Source organism: Lonchura striata, chromosome 1, assembly GCF_046129695.1.
Source record: "Lonchura striata isolate bLonStr1 chromosome 1, bLonStr1.mat, whole genome shotgun sequence".
Classification (NCBI taxonomy): domain Eukaryota; kingdom Metazoa; phylum Chordata; class Aves; order Passeriformes; family Estrildidae; genus Lonchura; species Lonchura striata.
The window spans coordinates 61,171,091-61,188,318 of record NC_134603.1 but is presented as its reverse complement, the minus strand read 5'-3'; the positions used below and the strand labels follow the sequence as shown (position 1 = coordinate 61,188,318).

The 17,228-nt window shown below is 39.5% G+C and overlaps 1 protein-coding gene across 1 annotated transcript in view; it reads right to left on the bottom strand.

Annotated features, from left to right (window-relative positions):
* AHRR (aryl hydrocarbon receptor repressor) overlaps positions 1-17,228 on the bottom strand; it is a 62,559-nt gene that overhangs the window by 24,514 nt on the left and 20,817 nt on the right. The window contains exon 3 of the mRNA XM_021528787.3: positions 1,619-1,719. Within this exon, the coding sequence (XP_021384462.2) occupies positions 1,619-1,719 (101 nt within the window). The remainder of the gene's footprint in view (positions 1-1,618; positions 1,720-17,228) is intronic.

Here is a 17,228-nt window from a genome sequence, read left to right as displayed (position 1 = left end):
ATATACAAAGAACAGCAACCATGGTTTGCTTCTTCTTGGAAGGAATCAGAAATGCAATATTTAGTTAAAATCCCACAGTTCCTAATAACCAACATGGTGAATTTGTTTGAACAACATAAAAACCCACTTTGCTTCGTGTGCCATAGCCACTGAATGAGGACCCAAGCCAAACTCAGTCCTCAGAGAACATTCCCGACAAGCCCTAAGGAAAGCTCACCCTCTTATTCTAGGTCACACGTGCCCATAAATGAAGCCTGGCAAGTAAATTCATATTAACATGCACTTAATCATCCAGTTAATGATCCACTTTAAGTATGATCCAGGATAAAATATCTCCCCTGTATTTAGAGGGAATGTGACTCCTGCATACCCTGCAGTAAGCAGAACATATTTAGCAATAGCAGTTTCTCATAACCTGCCCTAAATTTTGTGCCAGTGTTATCTCCATGCAATCACAGCAGTCAATCTACAGTTTGAGGATGCTCAATGATTGTAACTTGTGGGCATATCATGTAGACACAACTAAACAAAGACTAAATATAGGAGACCCTTGTTAAAATTTATATACTCACCATATTTATAATTTATTATACACCCCATATTCCCTATTCATTGAGAATGGAAATAGCTGCAAAATAACACCTGACAGCCAAACATCTTGTTTTGGCAATAGCAGTAACTAATCAGATGCCTCTGTGTTACTAGCTTTGAAATCTAAAATTAAAATCTTCTGAAATACTTAGAGGAAGGAAAGCAGAGTGCCAGTTTCCATTCCATAGACTTGAGTAACTTATGGTATTGGATCTCATACTAAAATGTGTTTTATTTTAATAGTATTCAGCAATTATTTGCTGGAGGCTACTATTAAATTTACATTTACATGCATCTCAGGGCTGTCATTAAAACACAGTTTTTACACCATGAATACTATCCTATCCAAAATGATTGTACATATGTAATCTTAATCACATAGGAATTTCCAAGGACCTCAGTGTATAAAAGGTATTATTGCCTCATGTGTTTGAAATGCAGGTCTATCTGGGATGAACTGCTGGGCTCTAGCTGGTTCAGTAGTTCACAGCAGCATTAATTCTTCCTTAAAATTAATAGATCCAGTTCTCAGTAACAGCATGGCCCCTTTATGCTGCCCTGCCAATATAAAATTATCCTAAGGGGATAAAAATACATAGAAGGGATAACTTTTGCTGACACGGTGTGTGTGCAGAACACAGAGCTGAGGAAGTAGGATAAACTAAAATATCCTAGAATATTCTCAGTTCAGATGAGAAACCAGGAAAGCTCATGTTGACATCCTCAAAATATGGGCCAAGTTAAATAAACCTGAAAGTGAAAAAGAACTCTGAACTAGCCTGCTGGAGTTCACTGGTAATTTCAGGGATGCAAGCAAGGGTGCAAGGTGCAATTGCCCAAATAGACACTGACTGTGACTGTCACGACTGCCAGTCTTGCTTTTGCAAGAAGTGTTCGCAAGTGTGGCTCTTGAAAGACTCCCACCAAGACAGACTGTTTGTTCAAAGCTGCCACAAATCATCAGCCCAAATATATCATCAAAGTGAATAAATTATAGCCAGAAAAAGACCAGCATTTTTTCACTCACTTCTAGTAGCAGTCCACCTTCTTGTACAGCAGTCTTGTTAGATATATTGTCTTCTTTTATCATTTGGCCATCTTGCTTCTTAAAGTGCTTTTCTTGAATAGCTGTTGGAAAGAGTTATCATCAATTTAGAAATCATAATGATTAGGGTCACGATTAAACTTGTTGTTTAGGCATTTAACATGCATTGAATTTAATTGGTGGTTACTGTCTTTGTGGTCTGGATCTCGGTTACTGACAACTTTCTTTTCTTTTTTTTTCTCCTTGTGCTGGAGATCGATACATATTTTGCAGTCCAGATGTTTTTTATAGAAATATCTATCACATTTTTTATTGAACATATTTTTTCCGTTAGTCTACTCTACATAAAGCAACAACCAAAACCCACAGGAAAGAAACAAAAGAAAGTTAGCAAGTTGTTTTGTTTATAAAAATATGTATTATGACAATACAGAGAAATGTCTATATAACTCAGAAGACAAGGGAGTGAATAAGTTTCTTATTTTCAGTGCTGATCTCCTTGATATCAGATTATTTTTGGTCTTACTTTACCCTGTTCATTTCTACAAGTTTTAGCCTAACTGTAAGATTCAAGGGAATGTTCTTAAACTGTTTCATTTTTTACACAGAATTTTAAAGTTTGTTTTTAGCATGCCATTTACCCCATGTCATGAAATTCATGAATATTTCTCACTATAAATTAGAATTACATATATTTTTCAGAATAATAGGGAAAAAAGCTTATATCCAATTAAGTTTTCATGGGAAACTCAGCTGGTGAGTGCTCTTCCTTCACATTGCTTGATCTCAAATGTCTTTGAATGCTCAAATTCTTCCTATCAATATACCCTACAGAAAAATCACTGAAATACAATCCCATTTCTGGGCATAATGAAAGAACTTCTGAGATGGCTGGCATCACATGATTATTGGGCTTCAGCATCATCTAGGGTATACAACAGGAGTGTGTCTTTATCACTTGTTCAGTAAAACTTAAAGTCAGCTTCACTCTTACTTCCAGAGAAGGGTCATATAAGGATCCTGGTAGCAAACAGAGATCCAGTTTTCTGTTTTTTCTCTTTTTCATGGAGAGAATGGGAGAGGAGAGCATCCTAGTGATATTATCTGGGACCTTTGATAGACATTTTCCCTTCCAGACAGAGGGGAGTGGGAACAGCCACAGCCAGAAATTATTAATAAAACAAAAAACACCCCTCTGGAAAAAAAAAAAAAAAAAAGCCCAAAAAACCCCAACAACAACCCAACCACTCAAAAATAAAACCTCCCACAAAAAAAGGTTTAGATGGCAGGAATAGTTTGTACCAAACCAGAATAAGAATAGGAGAGAAACAGCAAGCCTCTAAAGGTCCTGAGCCTATGCAAAAGTTCCTTATCAATTTGACAGCCCAGTAAGGGACTGATGCAGGATACATCAGCATTTTACAATAAACAATGGCAGCTCAGGACCACACCAACTAAATATTTGTGATGGTTTTTGGTTTACATTGTAAATATTTGCTGCAAGTGATAATGTTGGTCATTAGCCCAGAGCAATTATCTCAAATGTATAATTAGATGTAATAAATCCCTCCCCTGAGCATGGGAAAGCACATCAGGAAAATCCCAAGCTGCTTTAAACAGATCCCTACCCATATTTTCCAGCCAAAATAATTTTGAGAATTCAGACTTGTAACCTAGGCTGCTGTGAATAGAATATACAGGTTCTTAAATCTGCATGTTCATTTTGGTGTACCTTTTAAGCTAATAGAAAATGGTTGCTTTTTCCCCCCAGTCAGCTAGGCCTTCTGCTAGGCCTATCTATAAGAACAGACACAGAATCATAGGCTCATTTAGGTTGAAAAAATCCCTTAAGTTCATCAGATCCAACCACTAACCCAGCACTGCCAAGTCTGCCACTAAACTATGTCCCTAAGTGCCACATCCACACATCTTTTAAATATCTTGTGACAACAATTTTTAAAAGCCCAACTCCTATTCCAATGGCGTCTTCCAGAGTTTCCCTCCTCAGAAAAGATGTTTTTGTAATTACTGACATGGTGTTTTGTGGTCTTTGCTCAGGTTAAGGACAGACAGGGAGGGGTGAGAGGAAACGAAGGTTTATTTCTTTGATGCTCTCATTTAGTGTTGTGAAAATTCCATCCGTTCGGACTTCATCGTTAGTGGAAACTATTATTTTATCCAACTGAGCAGGCCAGAGCTCCCTGCCTGCTTGTTAGCCTTCAGGCTCATACAAACACTGCAGCAGAAGCACAAGAGATGTTTGTTCTGCAACTCGTCTGGCTACTATAAATTCCATCTCCAAATGGAAAGCATTCTAATGTTATTTTGCCTGTTAGAGTTGCCCATATGTTAGGCCACACACATCCGTTTTGTACACTGCCCTCCTCACTGGCCTGACTGCAAGGAGACCCACTGCACCATCAAAGAAAGACAAATAACACCATTGCTCCAAGAAGTGAATGCTCCTCGGAGATGGGAACCTTTGCTCTTTGCACCTCAGGCAGCAGAGCCATCACTCATTGCTCACCCTCCTTCTGCCTCCCCATGCTGGAAATACTTATTAATCCACGCACGGCTGGGCTGATACTGCAGTGATACCTCAGAAGAGAGGTGTTGGTCTCCTGGAAATCCCAAGCTGCTTTCTATCTGCCTGTCACCTGGAGAAAGCAGAGCAAGACAGGCAGAAAATCACACACAACCTGAAAGAAATGAGGAGGAGGAGGAAATGCAAGACATGACAGGCAGATGAGGGAAACTTGCAAGATGTTATCTGACTAGGCAGAAAAACAGGGAAAAGAAAACAGAAGAGTCTAACAATACCCCTGTCACCACCAAGAATCATGAGAGAGAACAGGACAGCAAGTTTTGGTTAGGATGGGTGGCTTGATAGAAAAGACCCTGATGGCAAGGCAGCTGTGATCAAACTTAGACATCTCATAAAATGGTGTCCCACTGGAGCAACAGTGAAGCTATGATGAAAACAAATGAGAGCTTGAAGAATGCAGGAGTACTGTCTCTGGTGGGCAGGGAGGAGCAAATTGTCTGAAAATAAAGCTGAAAAATAAAAAACAGCAAAGGATGACTCAGTGACCTGAGGGGGAAACACACTGCTGGAGTTCCCATGTATCGAGAATGGAGCAAGAGAAAAGCTGATACTGCAGGCAGTCTAATGAATGCTGCTGGCTGTAAAAAATAAATAATAAATTGAGAGTCTTAGCTATATGGAGCTTTAGAATTTCTATGAGAGAGGCAACCCTTTTGATGGTCAGCACAGAGAGCTCATCCACCAGGTTCAAAACTGGCAAACTCAAGAGATGGGAAGTGGTAACACCAGAGACCGTTTTCTGAGCACGATGTATTGAGCTTGCACTTCCAGAACATGAAACAAAACAGAAGATGGAGCTGTTCTGCCAAAGAAGATGAACGAGCATATTGATACTATAGAATGATAAATACCAGAGATGCATGTACCAGGGCTGACAGTTTTGCAAGGTCATGCGATCTGGTGTGCATGGTGCAATCCTAGGCAACATTAAAAGCCAACAAGTCTGGAAATGCTGGGTCCTACAAAGAACAACACTGGAAATATACAGGGCAAGGGAACAGGGGGCTAGGAAGAAGAGGAGGGAGAAAAAAAAAAAAGAAATAAAACGGCCAATGCAATTTCCTGGAAGAAGGTCAAAGATCTGAGGATATTTTTTCAATTTCTAATCTGAAAGCAGTGAAAAGATTGGAAACAAAAAAAATAATGTAGAGTTAGAATTGACAGTTAATTAATGGAGAAAAGAAATCCACAGAGGAGACTATAAGATTGTCTGAGTGAGTATGGGATGGTCTCAGATAGTGCTGTTGAGCCTTTCACAGCTGCACTGTCTCTGCCCAGAACAATGTAAAAACCAGAGACCTCTTTCAAGCCTCCAGTTCTGATATAAGCATTGCTATCTGCATTTGCAAACACCTTGGCTTGAAACCCAAATCTGGAATATTGTAAAGAAGAGAAAAACTGCCTAACACAGTCTATAGAAGCATTATGAAACCAGCAGTTCCCTTTGCCCCAGAAATAACAGAACATTTATTCATTGCAGGATACTCCTTAGTTCAAAGACATGGAGATTTCAGGAGTCTCACAAAACCATACTTTTTAAACCCATGGGATTACATTCTCCGGAGTGTTTCTGTACCTCATCCTGCACAGCCTTTATTCTTCAGAAAATAATTAGCAAAAGTAGCTGCTAAGTTAGGCTGTGTAACAGAATAACATGGGGCCAAACTGTGCCCCAGGTGCCTGCACCAAGCAACAGCACGGGCAAAAAATGAGCAGTGAAGGGATGCTGTTTCTGAACTGAATGCCCTGCCTGGGGTGTAGGAAGGGAACCATACAATCTTCTTCAGATTTAGGCTGGTGAATCAGTTTCAAGCTCTCCTGCAAGGACTACTGGTTCTCTCCAATGATGCCCAGGGGATAAATTGTTTCTTAAAAGAGGTGGATGAAAATACCCGAATCCAGACTGCAGGTTCAGAGATAATGCTTTAAGCATGCAAATCTTACGTTTGGTAACTGTTACTCAAAAGGAAGTGAGAGCAGGGTCTCTCTTCCTGGATCTTCTAGCTGCAGGAAGAATCAGCTATGCGTGTTACTCTGAATACTAAGAAAACAAAACAAATCAACTCGGAAACACTCAGTATGAGCAATTCTGCTTAACAAACCTAAAGCCATGAACTGAAATGGTCTGTTTCCTCTGGCTGCGTTACAGAGAACACCTAGCGACAATTAGGATGGGGGTCGTTAGATGAACATTGAAATGAAAAAATACACAGCATAAGGAGCTGTTGTTATATATGGCCAAACAACATGGAAAGGATGTTTGCACAACACACAGGTAGTACAAGTGCTTTGGGAAAGAAATCAGCACCAAAATACATAAAAGCTGAATAAAAGCTGTACGGTGCTTGGTCCTGTTGTGGAGGCTACCAGAACACCAGATGAAATTACGCTAGCAGTAACGCAGACTTTTTCTTCCCAACTTAGCGGTTTTCTCAGTCTGCTTCTTCTTAAGAGATGCTTTGAAATCTGACTTCCCTTTGAAGTTTCTCGAGTACAGCATGACATTTATTTAAGGTACAAACCGAACCCTTTTGCTTTCCAGATCCCATCCGCTCTTTCTTCCAGAACCACTGTTCCCCTTTCCCAGCGAGCCTCATCCATTTGAGAGGGGCATCAAAGAGATGCCACCGCCGGGCTGCCCTCCTCTCCCGGGGGCTGGGGGGCCGGCTGCCCCCCCCGAGCCCCCCAGCCCGTGTCCCAGCGAGTCCGGAGAGCCCTTTTGAAGGCAGGCGAGGGGGAGGAGAGGTCCCCGCTGCGGAGGAGGCAGAGTGCTGACTAACCCGGCCCCGCTGTCACGCAAGCCTCGCCGCCTGTCAATCTCCCGGCGGCTCTGACAGGGGCCTGGCCGCCGTTCAAACCCTTGCGTGCGAGCAGACGAGCCGCATTACCCTATGAAGTATTTCATAATAACAACAGCTGTTAAATATTGATGACTCCTGGCAAGCGCTGAATGCTTTTCGAGAAGGTTAAGCCTTGGTGTAATGGAACCTAATTCCTCATTATATACTGTATCAGATATCTGGAAGTTGCCTAAAAAAAGCAAAGGAGCTTAGAGTGAAGGATCAGAAGAGTAACTCGCATGCAGCAGGGAGAAGGGAGAAAGCCCGCTGTGCGAAGGGTGAAGAGTGTTTCCCCGAAGTCAAATCCCCTCACAAACAGTAAAATACCCTGCTGGAGCGACCGTCAATATGGTCGGTTTCACTGTATTCCACTGGAGGATTTTGTGTTTTTAGAAATTATTACAGATCGGATAAACTTTCTAAAACAGTGATCCAACTGCCAGTGCTCTCTGTGTGTGTGTAAAAGTACATGTGGAAATTATTTCTACAGAAATGCAGAGAAAAGAGAGGGAAAACTTCCTATAGTTTTTCTACAAACATCAGCTCTGAGAGATCTGGCTCCTTAGAAAACTTAGCAGTGATATGTCAATATATTAACGATGAAATCTCAGACAAGGTTTCTAGCAGGCAAAAAAATGGAGAACGAGCCTCTTTCCTTGGGGAAGTCCTGGTGTGCTTTCCTCCAATTCCCAGAAAAAAAATCCACCATCTTCTTCACTCTGCCCTCTAAAACCCATCAGTCTTATCTTTTCCCTCATGATCTAACTGTCGATCAAGGTTGTGTCGGGAACTGAATCAGTTTGGGGTTGGGATTCGTGATCGACAGTCCTTGGGATGGACCTGGTGTGATGCCAGGGCAGGCAGTACTGATAGTCCAGCAAAAAGGCAGCATCAGAATCCAGATGCAGGTAAAAGAAGAAACACAAACTGAGGACTTCCTACAGAAGTGACTGAGTCAGGGTTTTTTTTTCCTTGCATGTGAAAAAGAGATCTGTGTGCCTTTGGGAAATAGAGTTTACATGAGACAGGCTGAAAAGCCAAAAAGAATTGCTTGTAAATGTTCAGTTGTGCTGCACTGCAAGGAGTTCTTTGAAGCTTTAGGGAAGTGGTTCACCTGTAGGGGACCCAGGTCTGTTAACTGAGTTGGGATAGGGAATCACAAAAACTTAGGAAGTTGTAGGTTGGACTTTTATCTGGTCTACCTCAGCCTGATCAGAACAGAGATAACTTTGCTTAGGCAGGTTCCTCAGAGTTTTTGAGCATTCCTAGTAATGGACATTTCTCATTCCCTCCAGGAAAACTTTCATTATTTAATTAAAAACAGGATTAGTTTTGTAAGATAAGAAGTTACTTAATGTTTTAGGTGAATGAGCACTAGGGTAAATTCCAGATGGACACTTCCTGTTCTCTCAATTCTTCGTTTGCAAATGTGTAGAACCATTTAAGAAATACTGAGAATAGTGAAATGGCTTTTATAAAAAGTGGAGAATATGTATAATAAGTTATTAACTCCTCTTCTGTTTTTTGCTGGTTTATTCTGTCTGTATCTCATAAGAAATCACACTTGTATGTCAAGTTTAAATGTAGCGTGGACTATACCTTCTTCCCTATCCCATAATTTCTGAGGGATCACAGATCTGAAGAAAAGTTCCATGTAATATAAATTTTGTGCTAATTATAAAAACAACAGACTCAAAAGAACACGTCTAGAAAACACATTTCTTCTCTGTAGCTTACTGTTGCAACCTTTCTTTCTTCATATGACCCAACAGATGATCTCCCCAACAGACAGCCCCACATTGTGCCTTGGCAAAGGAGATATTTTAGAGATCTGTTTGCATCACTGTGAGTAAATATTTGAGATATGGGTTGGTCTGGTAGACTATATTGGCTACAAGACTGCTGAAGACATGCAGCCCTCTGAAATTATACCAGGTTATAAGACTTATTCCAAGTAACAGTCTTCCTGTTTGTCTTCACAATTCCATTTTATTTTCTACTACATTAAATATGATGATTTGATCACGGAAACTTATTGATTTATAGGTTCAGTCTTGGGGCCTTAATTTTATCTGTGTACTATTCCATTCTTTAATTAAGCTTTAATACGTTAGCTTGTCTGAATATTTGCTTGCACACCCTTCTGAATAAACACATAAAAGATAAGTAAAAATGGGTTATTCTCTCAAACCACAAAATTAATTGCAAGCCTGATTTATCAGCAACCTTGAGTAAATCTGCAGACTATTAATTCCAGTTTCAAATCAATACCCACATCACTGACAAAAAATTAAGATGATTCCAAAACTTCTTCATTGCACTTTTAAGTTTTTAAATTACATGTCCATTAATCAGAATCATGATATCCAGCCTAAGTTTAGAGTAGAAAAAAAATTTATTTCAGAGAACTATTCTGTATTTAGAAAGTCTGCTTAACATTGGTTAGTTCCAGAGTTAAGGACCTCAGAATGTACAATGAATGTAGTTTCATATTTTCATTCATGACTTCACCAAACTGATCCACAATTAGCCTTAATTGTATTGTAGTGTGTTCTGACCTGTAACTTCCTGATTGCTTGAGTGGGATCTTAGCAAATCCCACTGATCGTGATATTTATACATATTCAGAGGAGCAGCACATCAGGACACATTGATTCTAGAATCTGTGGAGCACATCACCTGTCAAAAATACTTGAAGAGTTTCCCCATTCTTCAAAATATCTTTCATAATGGCTTATTGTCTGAATAGCTGTTCATCTTTTCCCTTTTACAGATATATATTTTTAAATGGGTTTCTATATCCTCTGAACTCCTGGTATTTTCTCTCTCTATGACCCAAGAATGTTGTCCTTATTTGATATGGATCATACTATTTTATTGTCATTAGACCATTTTTTCAGGATTGATTCACCAGATAAAAATAATACATCAATGGACACTGATGTCCACAGCAGAGGCAGTTGCCCTTTGAGGGGAGGCTAAAATGGCTAAAAGTCACAGGAATTTTACTGAGAAGGACGAGGGGAGATACAACAGAGGTTTACAAAATGATAAAGGCAATGGATAAACTGAATGCAGAACTGATGTTTGCCCAACCCCACAATATGAAGACTGTCAAGTACCCCATAACACCAGCACTAGAATGCTTTAAAGTGGATAAAAGACAGCAATTTTGAAGATGAGAATACCAGACTCAATGGACCACTGGTGTGGCAAAGTAGTGCATTGCTTATGTTATATTCTCACTGCAATGCCATGGTCTTGTCCACAGAATTTGTTGCAGAGAGAAAATAAGCAACAGATGCACAACAGCAGCATCTGTGACGTGAAACAAAGTATATCACAGAAGTGACAATAAGAAAAATCAGAACCTTATGACAAAGCCTGTATGTGAATAAATTTAAGCATATGAGAAAAGAGCAGCATGTCATCATTGCATCCAAAAACAACAAAAAACATTCTTTAATGATAAAAAAACTATCGAAATAAACTTGAGTCTGAAATATTTTTCAAAAACATAAGTAATGAGACCAAAATCAATTTTTACTGAAATGACAGCTAAGAGGAAAGCTATGTGTGTTCATAAGTAAGCAATTGAAGTCTACTGGAATCTTTCCCGCTTTTGGAAAGGTGATTGTAAGAATTGCGTTTTACAGAAGAAATGCAATAAAGTCTTGATAACGGATTTACCTTGAGAATATCAGAACTATTTTAGTCTCTATTGGTTACAGAAGATGTGCATTATTTTACCCTCTCCAATTTTGATATATAGTTTAGAACATTCAGTAATCAATCACTGAAGGACCAACTCAAATCAAAGATCAAGCATGAAAATAAACGCAACTAGAAAAATGCATAGAAAGCATCTCTCTCCCTTCTTGATTAAAGCAATCTGACAATGACTAACTTATGTGAGATTTACATGATCTTTGCTGGCCTTTTTGGATTTGATAACCTCTTTTCCAGGACTATGATTCAGACTGTCTCCTGATCTTCCACTCCTCAATTTCTTGTGCCTTTAAAATTTTCATTGCACCATTCTGCATGGAAAGACACAGGATAAATTCACACTTGCTGGTTCCAGGAGGAATTTAGACAATATCTCTTAGAAGAGAGTTGAAAGAGCATGTGTCAATAGATCACTATATCATCCAAGAGACTGTTTAAAAATAGCCAATGCACACGATCTGGAGAGGATAAAGGAAACCTTTAAGATGAATAAACACTGCATCTAAAATATTCACACTCAGACCTTAGTGCACAGGACATGCATGTGTTACCCAGAAAACCAAATCTGAATCCAACAGTTTTAGAGTCAGGAATATCATAAGAACAATTCTTTAATATCTGCTGTATATAGCAGTCTTACTGTGTCCAGTATTAAAGGCAAAGACATATTCACTTTCCAGTGTACTTTGAAGAAGCAAACACACTTGACAGAGGAAATATGGGAATCTCAGCCTTTAAATCAGCTGAATATCACAGCACACTGCTGCACAGCAACAGACACACACACCTCACAGAACATGGTGCTCTCTTTCTATGGCAGAGCTGCTCTGCTTGGCCTTTTCTGCTGCCTGTGGAGGTGCCACGATGACATGAACTGCATGAAGCCTTGAGAAGTTAAATGCACCCAATGTGCTGTAGGAAAAATATGCCTGAGAGGAGGTCCTTAAGCTTTGGATTTTTCTAATTCAGGAAGTAAAAACACATGCTGAGACAAGATAAGGGCAAGTGAAACATCAGGGACATTATCTGAAAGTTTTTAAAAAAATTATTTCAGAATCTCTTTCCAGGGTAGTTTTAAAACACTGAGCTGTATTCCAGCACCTTTGGGAATGATGAAGAAAACCAGTAGCATGACAATCTTACTGAAAAGCTCAAAATAAAGAACTATTTGACAACAGAACTGACAAAAAAAAAGCCTAAACTCATAATGCAACAATCCCTGGATCTCTTAAATGTGTTTTTATCTACATTAATATTTTAATGTCTGCATTCAAAAACTAGTCCTGCAAAGCTACCCAAAAAGATGGATGTTGTCCCCAACTGGAATCCCTCGTAAGACCGAGGGCCTGCAAAGAAGACACTATGGTTTTTCCAAAAATAAATTCCTTTTCAGAACAGGAACCTTCTGCAGAAGTATAAAATGCATGCACATGATGTATTCAATTACTACAATAACCTTTATTTTTTACTTCCTCACAAAGGTTTTGCTTTGCCTTTCTTGACAGCCGCGTTCCATACTCAGAAAAAGATTCCAAGCAGATGCCAAAGAGCCTAAACAGACCAGTAGTGAGCTTACATTTTCTCTCCCTTGCAGTACCAGAGAAATTAAGTTTCTTAAAAGTGCCATGGTCCCTAGGTCAACAGCCAGAAGTAGGACCTTCAAATTTTCTAAGAGTAATAAAAAATTCTGTCTTTATAAAAGGCAGGAAAGGTGACATTTAAAGGTTCTAAAATTGTAAATATTCTCCCTGTTTTGATTAGCTTTTCAGTTTTTAAAATGAGAGAATACTTAGATATAGTGATAAAATTACAAGGCAGGCACAGAGTTCTTATCAGACTTGTCCCATTTGAAGATAAGGAAAACCAATGTTCTCTATTTCAGAAACAAAGTCCTAGCTAATAAAATATAACCTTTTCTCCAGTTTCAACTGTTCTGTATGTGTCATTGACTTGAACAGGCAAGTCTGACTCCTACAAAGGTGCCTGCTGCATTGACTCATAGCAAGCTACCAAAGAAATAACAAGTATTCCTTATGGGATAAAGACAGGAATCTTGTATCTCATTCATGAAACATATCGGATAATGCCTTCAAGTTTCTAGGCAGTAATAGCCAATTGCAGCTTTCACTGAGTGATCAATGCCAGGTGAATAGTGTGTATAAAGAGAACTATGATACATAAATTACTTCTAGTGCTTCTTATTCTGTCTCAGGTCTCTGGATGAAAAACAATGATTTCTTACCTACTGATTAATCAGATCTGTTTTATACTCATCGTGTGACATAAACATTTGTTTCTATTGCACTTTCACCAGTTACAGTATCATCTCCATTGGATATATGTTGTGGCTTACTGCCAGAGTCAGTCCAATAACCACCAAAACAAGACTTACTAGCTCTACACCAAGGAAAATAAGAGTAGGTTTGAGGAAGAAAGTGAAAACTACAAATTGCAAAAAGCAAAGATGATCTTACATGTTTTTAAAAAATGTGAAATTTAACTGGAGGCAGTGTATATTCTAGAGCACACTTCGTTTTAAGCCAAATAATTTTTCAGAGGAAAAATTATGCTGCATCCAAAAAAGGAATGCTTTTTCTCCTGCTGGGGCAGATTTGCAGGGAGGAGACTCATTTCTGCATTGCTGGTCTGGCAGGCAGCAGAGCTCTATTCCTCTGATCAAGAGATCACTTTCATAACCACGTTTCTGAGGTCACAAATGAGTCTGCTGCAGTCACGCAACCCCTCGCCTACCAGAGCTTACTACAGAGCAGGTTCATGGAAGCTCTTTAAAAGAGGCAGCTCATCCTTTCAACCCCCACAGATATAAGGCACACACACATGTATTATCATATGGGATTCCCCCAAATACATCATGGGACTGTTTTATTTCAGTTTTATCAGGGAAGAAACATATAGCTTCAAGTTTTATCTGGAAGGAATGTTGTTACCCAAGTAGAATTAAATAAAACTGAAGCTAAATAGCTCTACAGTTCTTTTAAATGATACTGGCACCTTTTGGAAATATTTAGTTAGCCTCTTCCCTTCTATTGTCTTAAAGGTCCAAGGTCATCAAACAAGTGCTACTGTGAACTATGCTAATTAGATATTTAAAAGTCATAGTAAGCAGTCAAACAAGCATTAGATTCAATAACCAACAAATATTATTGCTCTGAATTAAACATTGCCCTGCCACACTTTTAGAAACAATATGGAAACAGTAAACCAGGAAACAGGCTTACGTATTGACTCTGAAGGAGTACTATGAAATTACAACAAGTTCTAGTCAGAGCTTGTTCCTAGGTCAGAAAAGTCTACTTTATTTTAGCCAAGTATCCCACAAATTACCAATATAGTGATCTGTTGTATGGACATGCCTTGCAAGTGGTAGCTGGAATGACTTTGGATGGTAAGAAGCAGAGGGGAATTTAAAGAAAAAAGTTAAAAATATTTTTCCTCTTATGGTAAGTCAACTCTACCCACTGAATGGGGGATTTGGCCTATTTTCACAAGCAGTTAATGCTATGAAAGCAACCGTTGTTGTTTCATCATTAATTGTTTGCACTAATTACCTGAAATAAAGTTTTCAAAAGCTGTTAAATTACTTTGAAGCCTACAATTAAAAAAAAAAAAATTATGATAGCTATAATGCTCATTGATATTTTGTGAGGATTAGTGTGCAGACACATTTCATTTAATGGCAGCACAAACAGGCTTGCCCAAACCAGCTTTACAATCCATCTTAAATAAAGTAACAATAGGAATGAGGGCACAGCACTAAGCCTGTTGAGGACTCACAGTGTGGGATGCAGTTTGCACTGTCCTGCAAGTTCACTGCTATTATTAGACACACTAAACAGGTGAAAGCTTGTTGAGGTGTGCCCATATATGCTAGAGACAGTTTCAGGGATTCTGGAGATGCACCCACAGGCTATTAAGTACCCTTGGCTTCATCCAAAACAAGGGCTTTTTACATTTTAGGTTTGACCTTGATGTGTATCTTCACCCAGCAGTGGGAGAGACCCTCTCTCATCTGCATTGCAGTTTCTCATTGTCACAAATAAGGTCCCAGCCCAGCTTTGATACAAAATTAATGATACCCAAAATTTGCCTTATCTCTGCTCCAGCTCTGGCCTATATTTATGGAGAGGAATTAGGTTGGAAGCTGGACAGAGAACTGGGACTTTGCTGCTGGTGGACCTCACTGTCAGAGCTCGGTGCACTCACATCATAGAGGCGGGCTTAACCTCAGGTGCTGAGCATCACTGCAGCTTGTCAGCTCAGTCAAAATGTGTGTGCAGGTGACAGAGACACCAGTCTACAAAGGGAGGGTGTTGATAGCATCTAGAGTGACCTCTAACAGTACTAGTGCAGACAAAGCTGCAGGCATTTTTGAAGATAAGTCACACTTCTGAGACTTCGGAAGATGTTACCTTTAGTCTTACATTACTGATGTGAGCCCATTCACTTATTACTGCAACAACTTCCCATGGAAATGAAAAATATACAGGATCAACTCTTGCCTAAACAGACTTTTTCCCTGTTTATAAACTTTGGCTGAAGTACAAAAAGTTTATCTAGAGAAAAACAGCACTGGATACTAATGCAAGTATTTAATTAACATGGCAATTTTTCCTTTCTACCTATAGAAAGAGATACGTGAGAATGCTGTTGGGCTACCTTACCTATACAAACAAATTACTTCTTCTGGAGGCAATTGGCAAATAAATCATTGCTAACTGCAGGAATGACTTAATGTATGGGCATTTGAGGGTAAACAGCTGCTAGAATACTGCTACTCAGCTCTGTTCTGCATGCCAGTCTGTCCACAGAAGCACTTATTGCCTCAGAAAGGCAAGTCTTGCCTTTCTGAGAGTCCTTTTATATGAAAGTAAAATATCTCTAATATTTTTTTAAGAATATGACCTCTCCTACTCAGTGTGGTCAATTGCTCCATTTTCTATGGAGATGCAAGCAGGTAGCTAATACATATGTCTAAGATCCACTGGATCTGCAATTCTAGATGAAGAACTAGTCAGTAATTTAGTATAAGGAAATCAGGATAAACAATGACTTCTCATATGACAACTTCCAAATAATAACTGCAAGCTTTCCTCACTCCTTCCAAGACTCCTAATATCTTGCAAATTTGCCTATATATTATTTTGTTTAGTCGTTTTGTGGAGCACTTTATTTAATCTGAAAATGATCCAGAGAAATTAATTTTCGTGGAGGATTTTATTTAATCTGAAAATTATCCAGAGAAATGTAATAGAGTTCACTGGTACCCCAACTAATAATCCAAAATCAAACCATTTCAGATTAGTGTACCATAAATCATTTTCAATTAATAAATTGACTTTAAATAGCTACTAAGATATATTCTTTCATTAGAAATAGGTTTAAGTACTGTGACAAATTACTTAAAGTTAATTAGTTATTAGACTCAAACCTAAGGCTTCCTGAATAACTTGGTTATAAAAATTACAGCAAGCTTACTCACAAAATTGCCTCTACCCTCACCCTCTTCCTTTTGCCCAAACATACTGTACATACTCGAAAATGGCCAGATTTTGTCTGGAAGAGGAGGAAAAGAGTGCTTTGCTACTGCAATGTAAATTAAGGTCTAGCTTGGTCAGAACCACTGGAGGATGCCTGGAAATATACTTGCACTAGGCAGACTGAGAGGGACAGCAAATAGTGCAGCTGCAGAAGTTAGTTTAAAGCCAATTGTTGAGTTGTTTTCCCACTAGCTATGGCTGAGCCTTCCACACGTGGTGGTTCACACAGCCTGTCCCAGCACAGCATAGCCTTTGCCTGATGGGGAGAATGAGGGAAGGAGCTGGAGTACCTAATGATTGCACTCCAGCCACAGCAACAGAGCTGAGAGTCGATGCAGTCAAGGCAAGACGGGGCAGGCTGAGAACAGGGCTGCTGGAACATTCTTCTGCCTGATGCACTTTCCATTGGCCAGATGTTCCCCAGTTGACATGAGCTGCGAGAGGCTGCATGTGCCACTCCCGCAGGGTGTTCTGACCCCTGGGAAGCGCTAAAGAGGCCCAGGCCTGCCCAGCATTGAGGCAGCAGAAAGGTATTTCGAAGCTCTGATCCTCTCTTCTCCCACTCAATCCCAGTGCCAAGTGCAGCTGTGGCGCAGGAACCCAGCTGTGGTGCAAGATTCGTTTTGTACATTAACCCAATGAGCTACGGTACCAGCTGAGACCAACTCACAGCTAATTGCTGTGGGAACAAAACTTTGACTTTCCTGACCTATTCAAAGTTTGAATTTCCCATTCACTCCACACTCCCATACTAACAGATCGTATACAGGGTGTAGCTTCAAAATTTCCTGCACCAGAGCATACGCAAAGACAAGAAGAGGAGATGAATTGCACATCCCTGGAAACCTGCCCTTTATTTG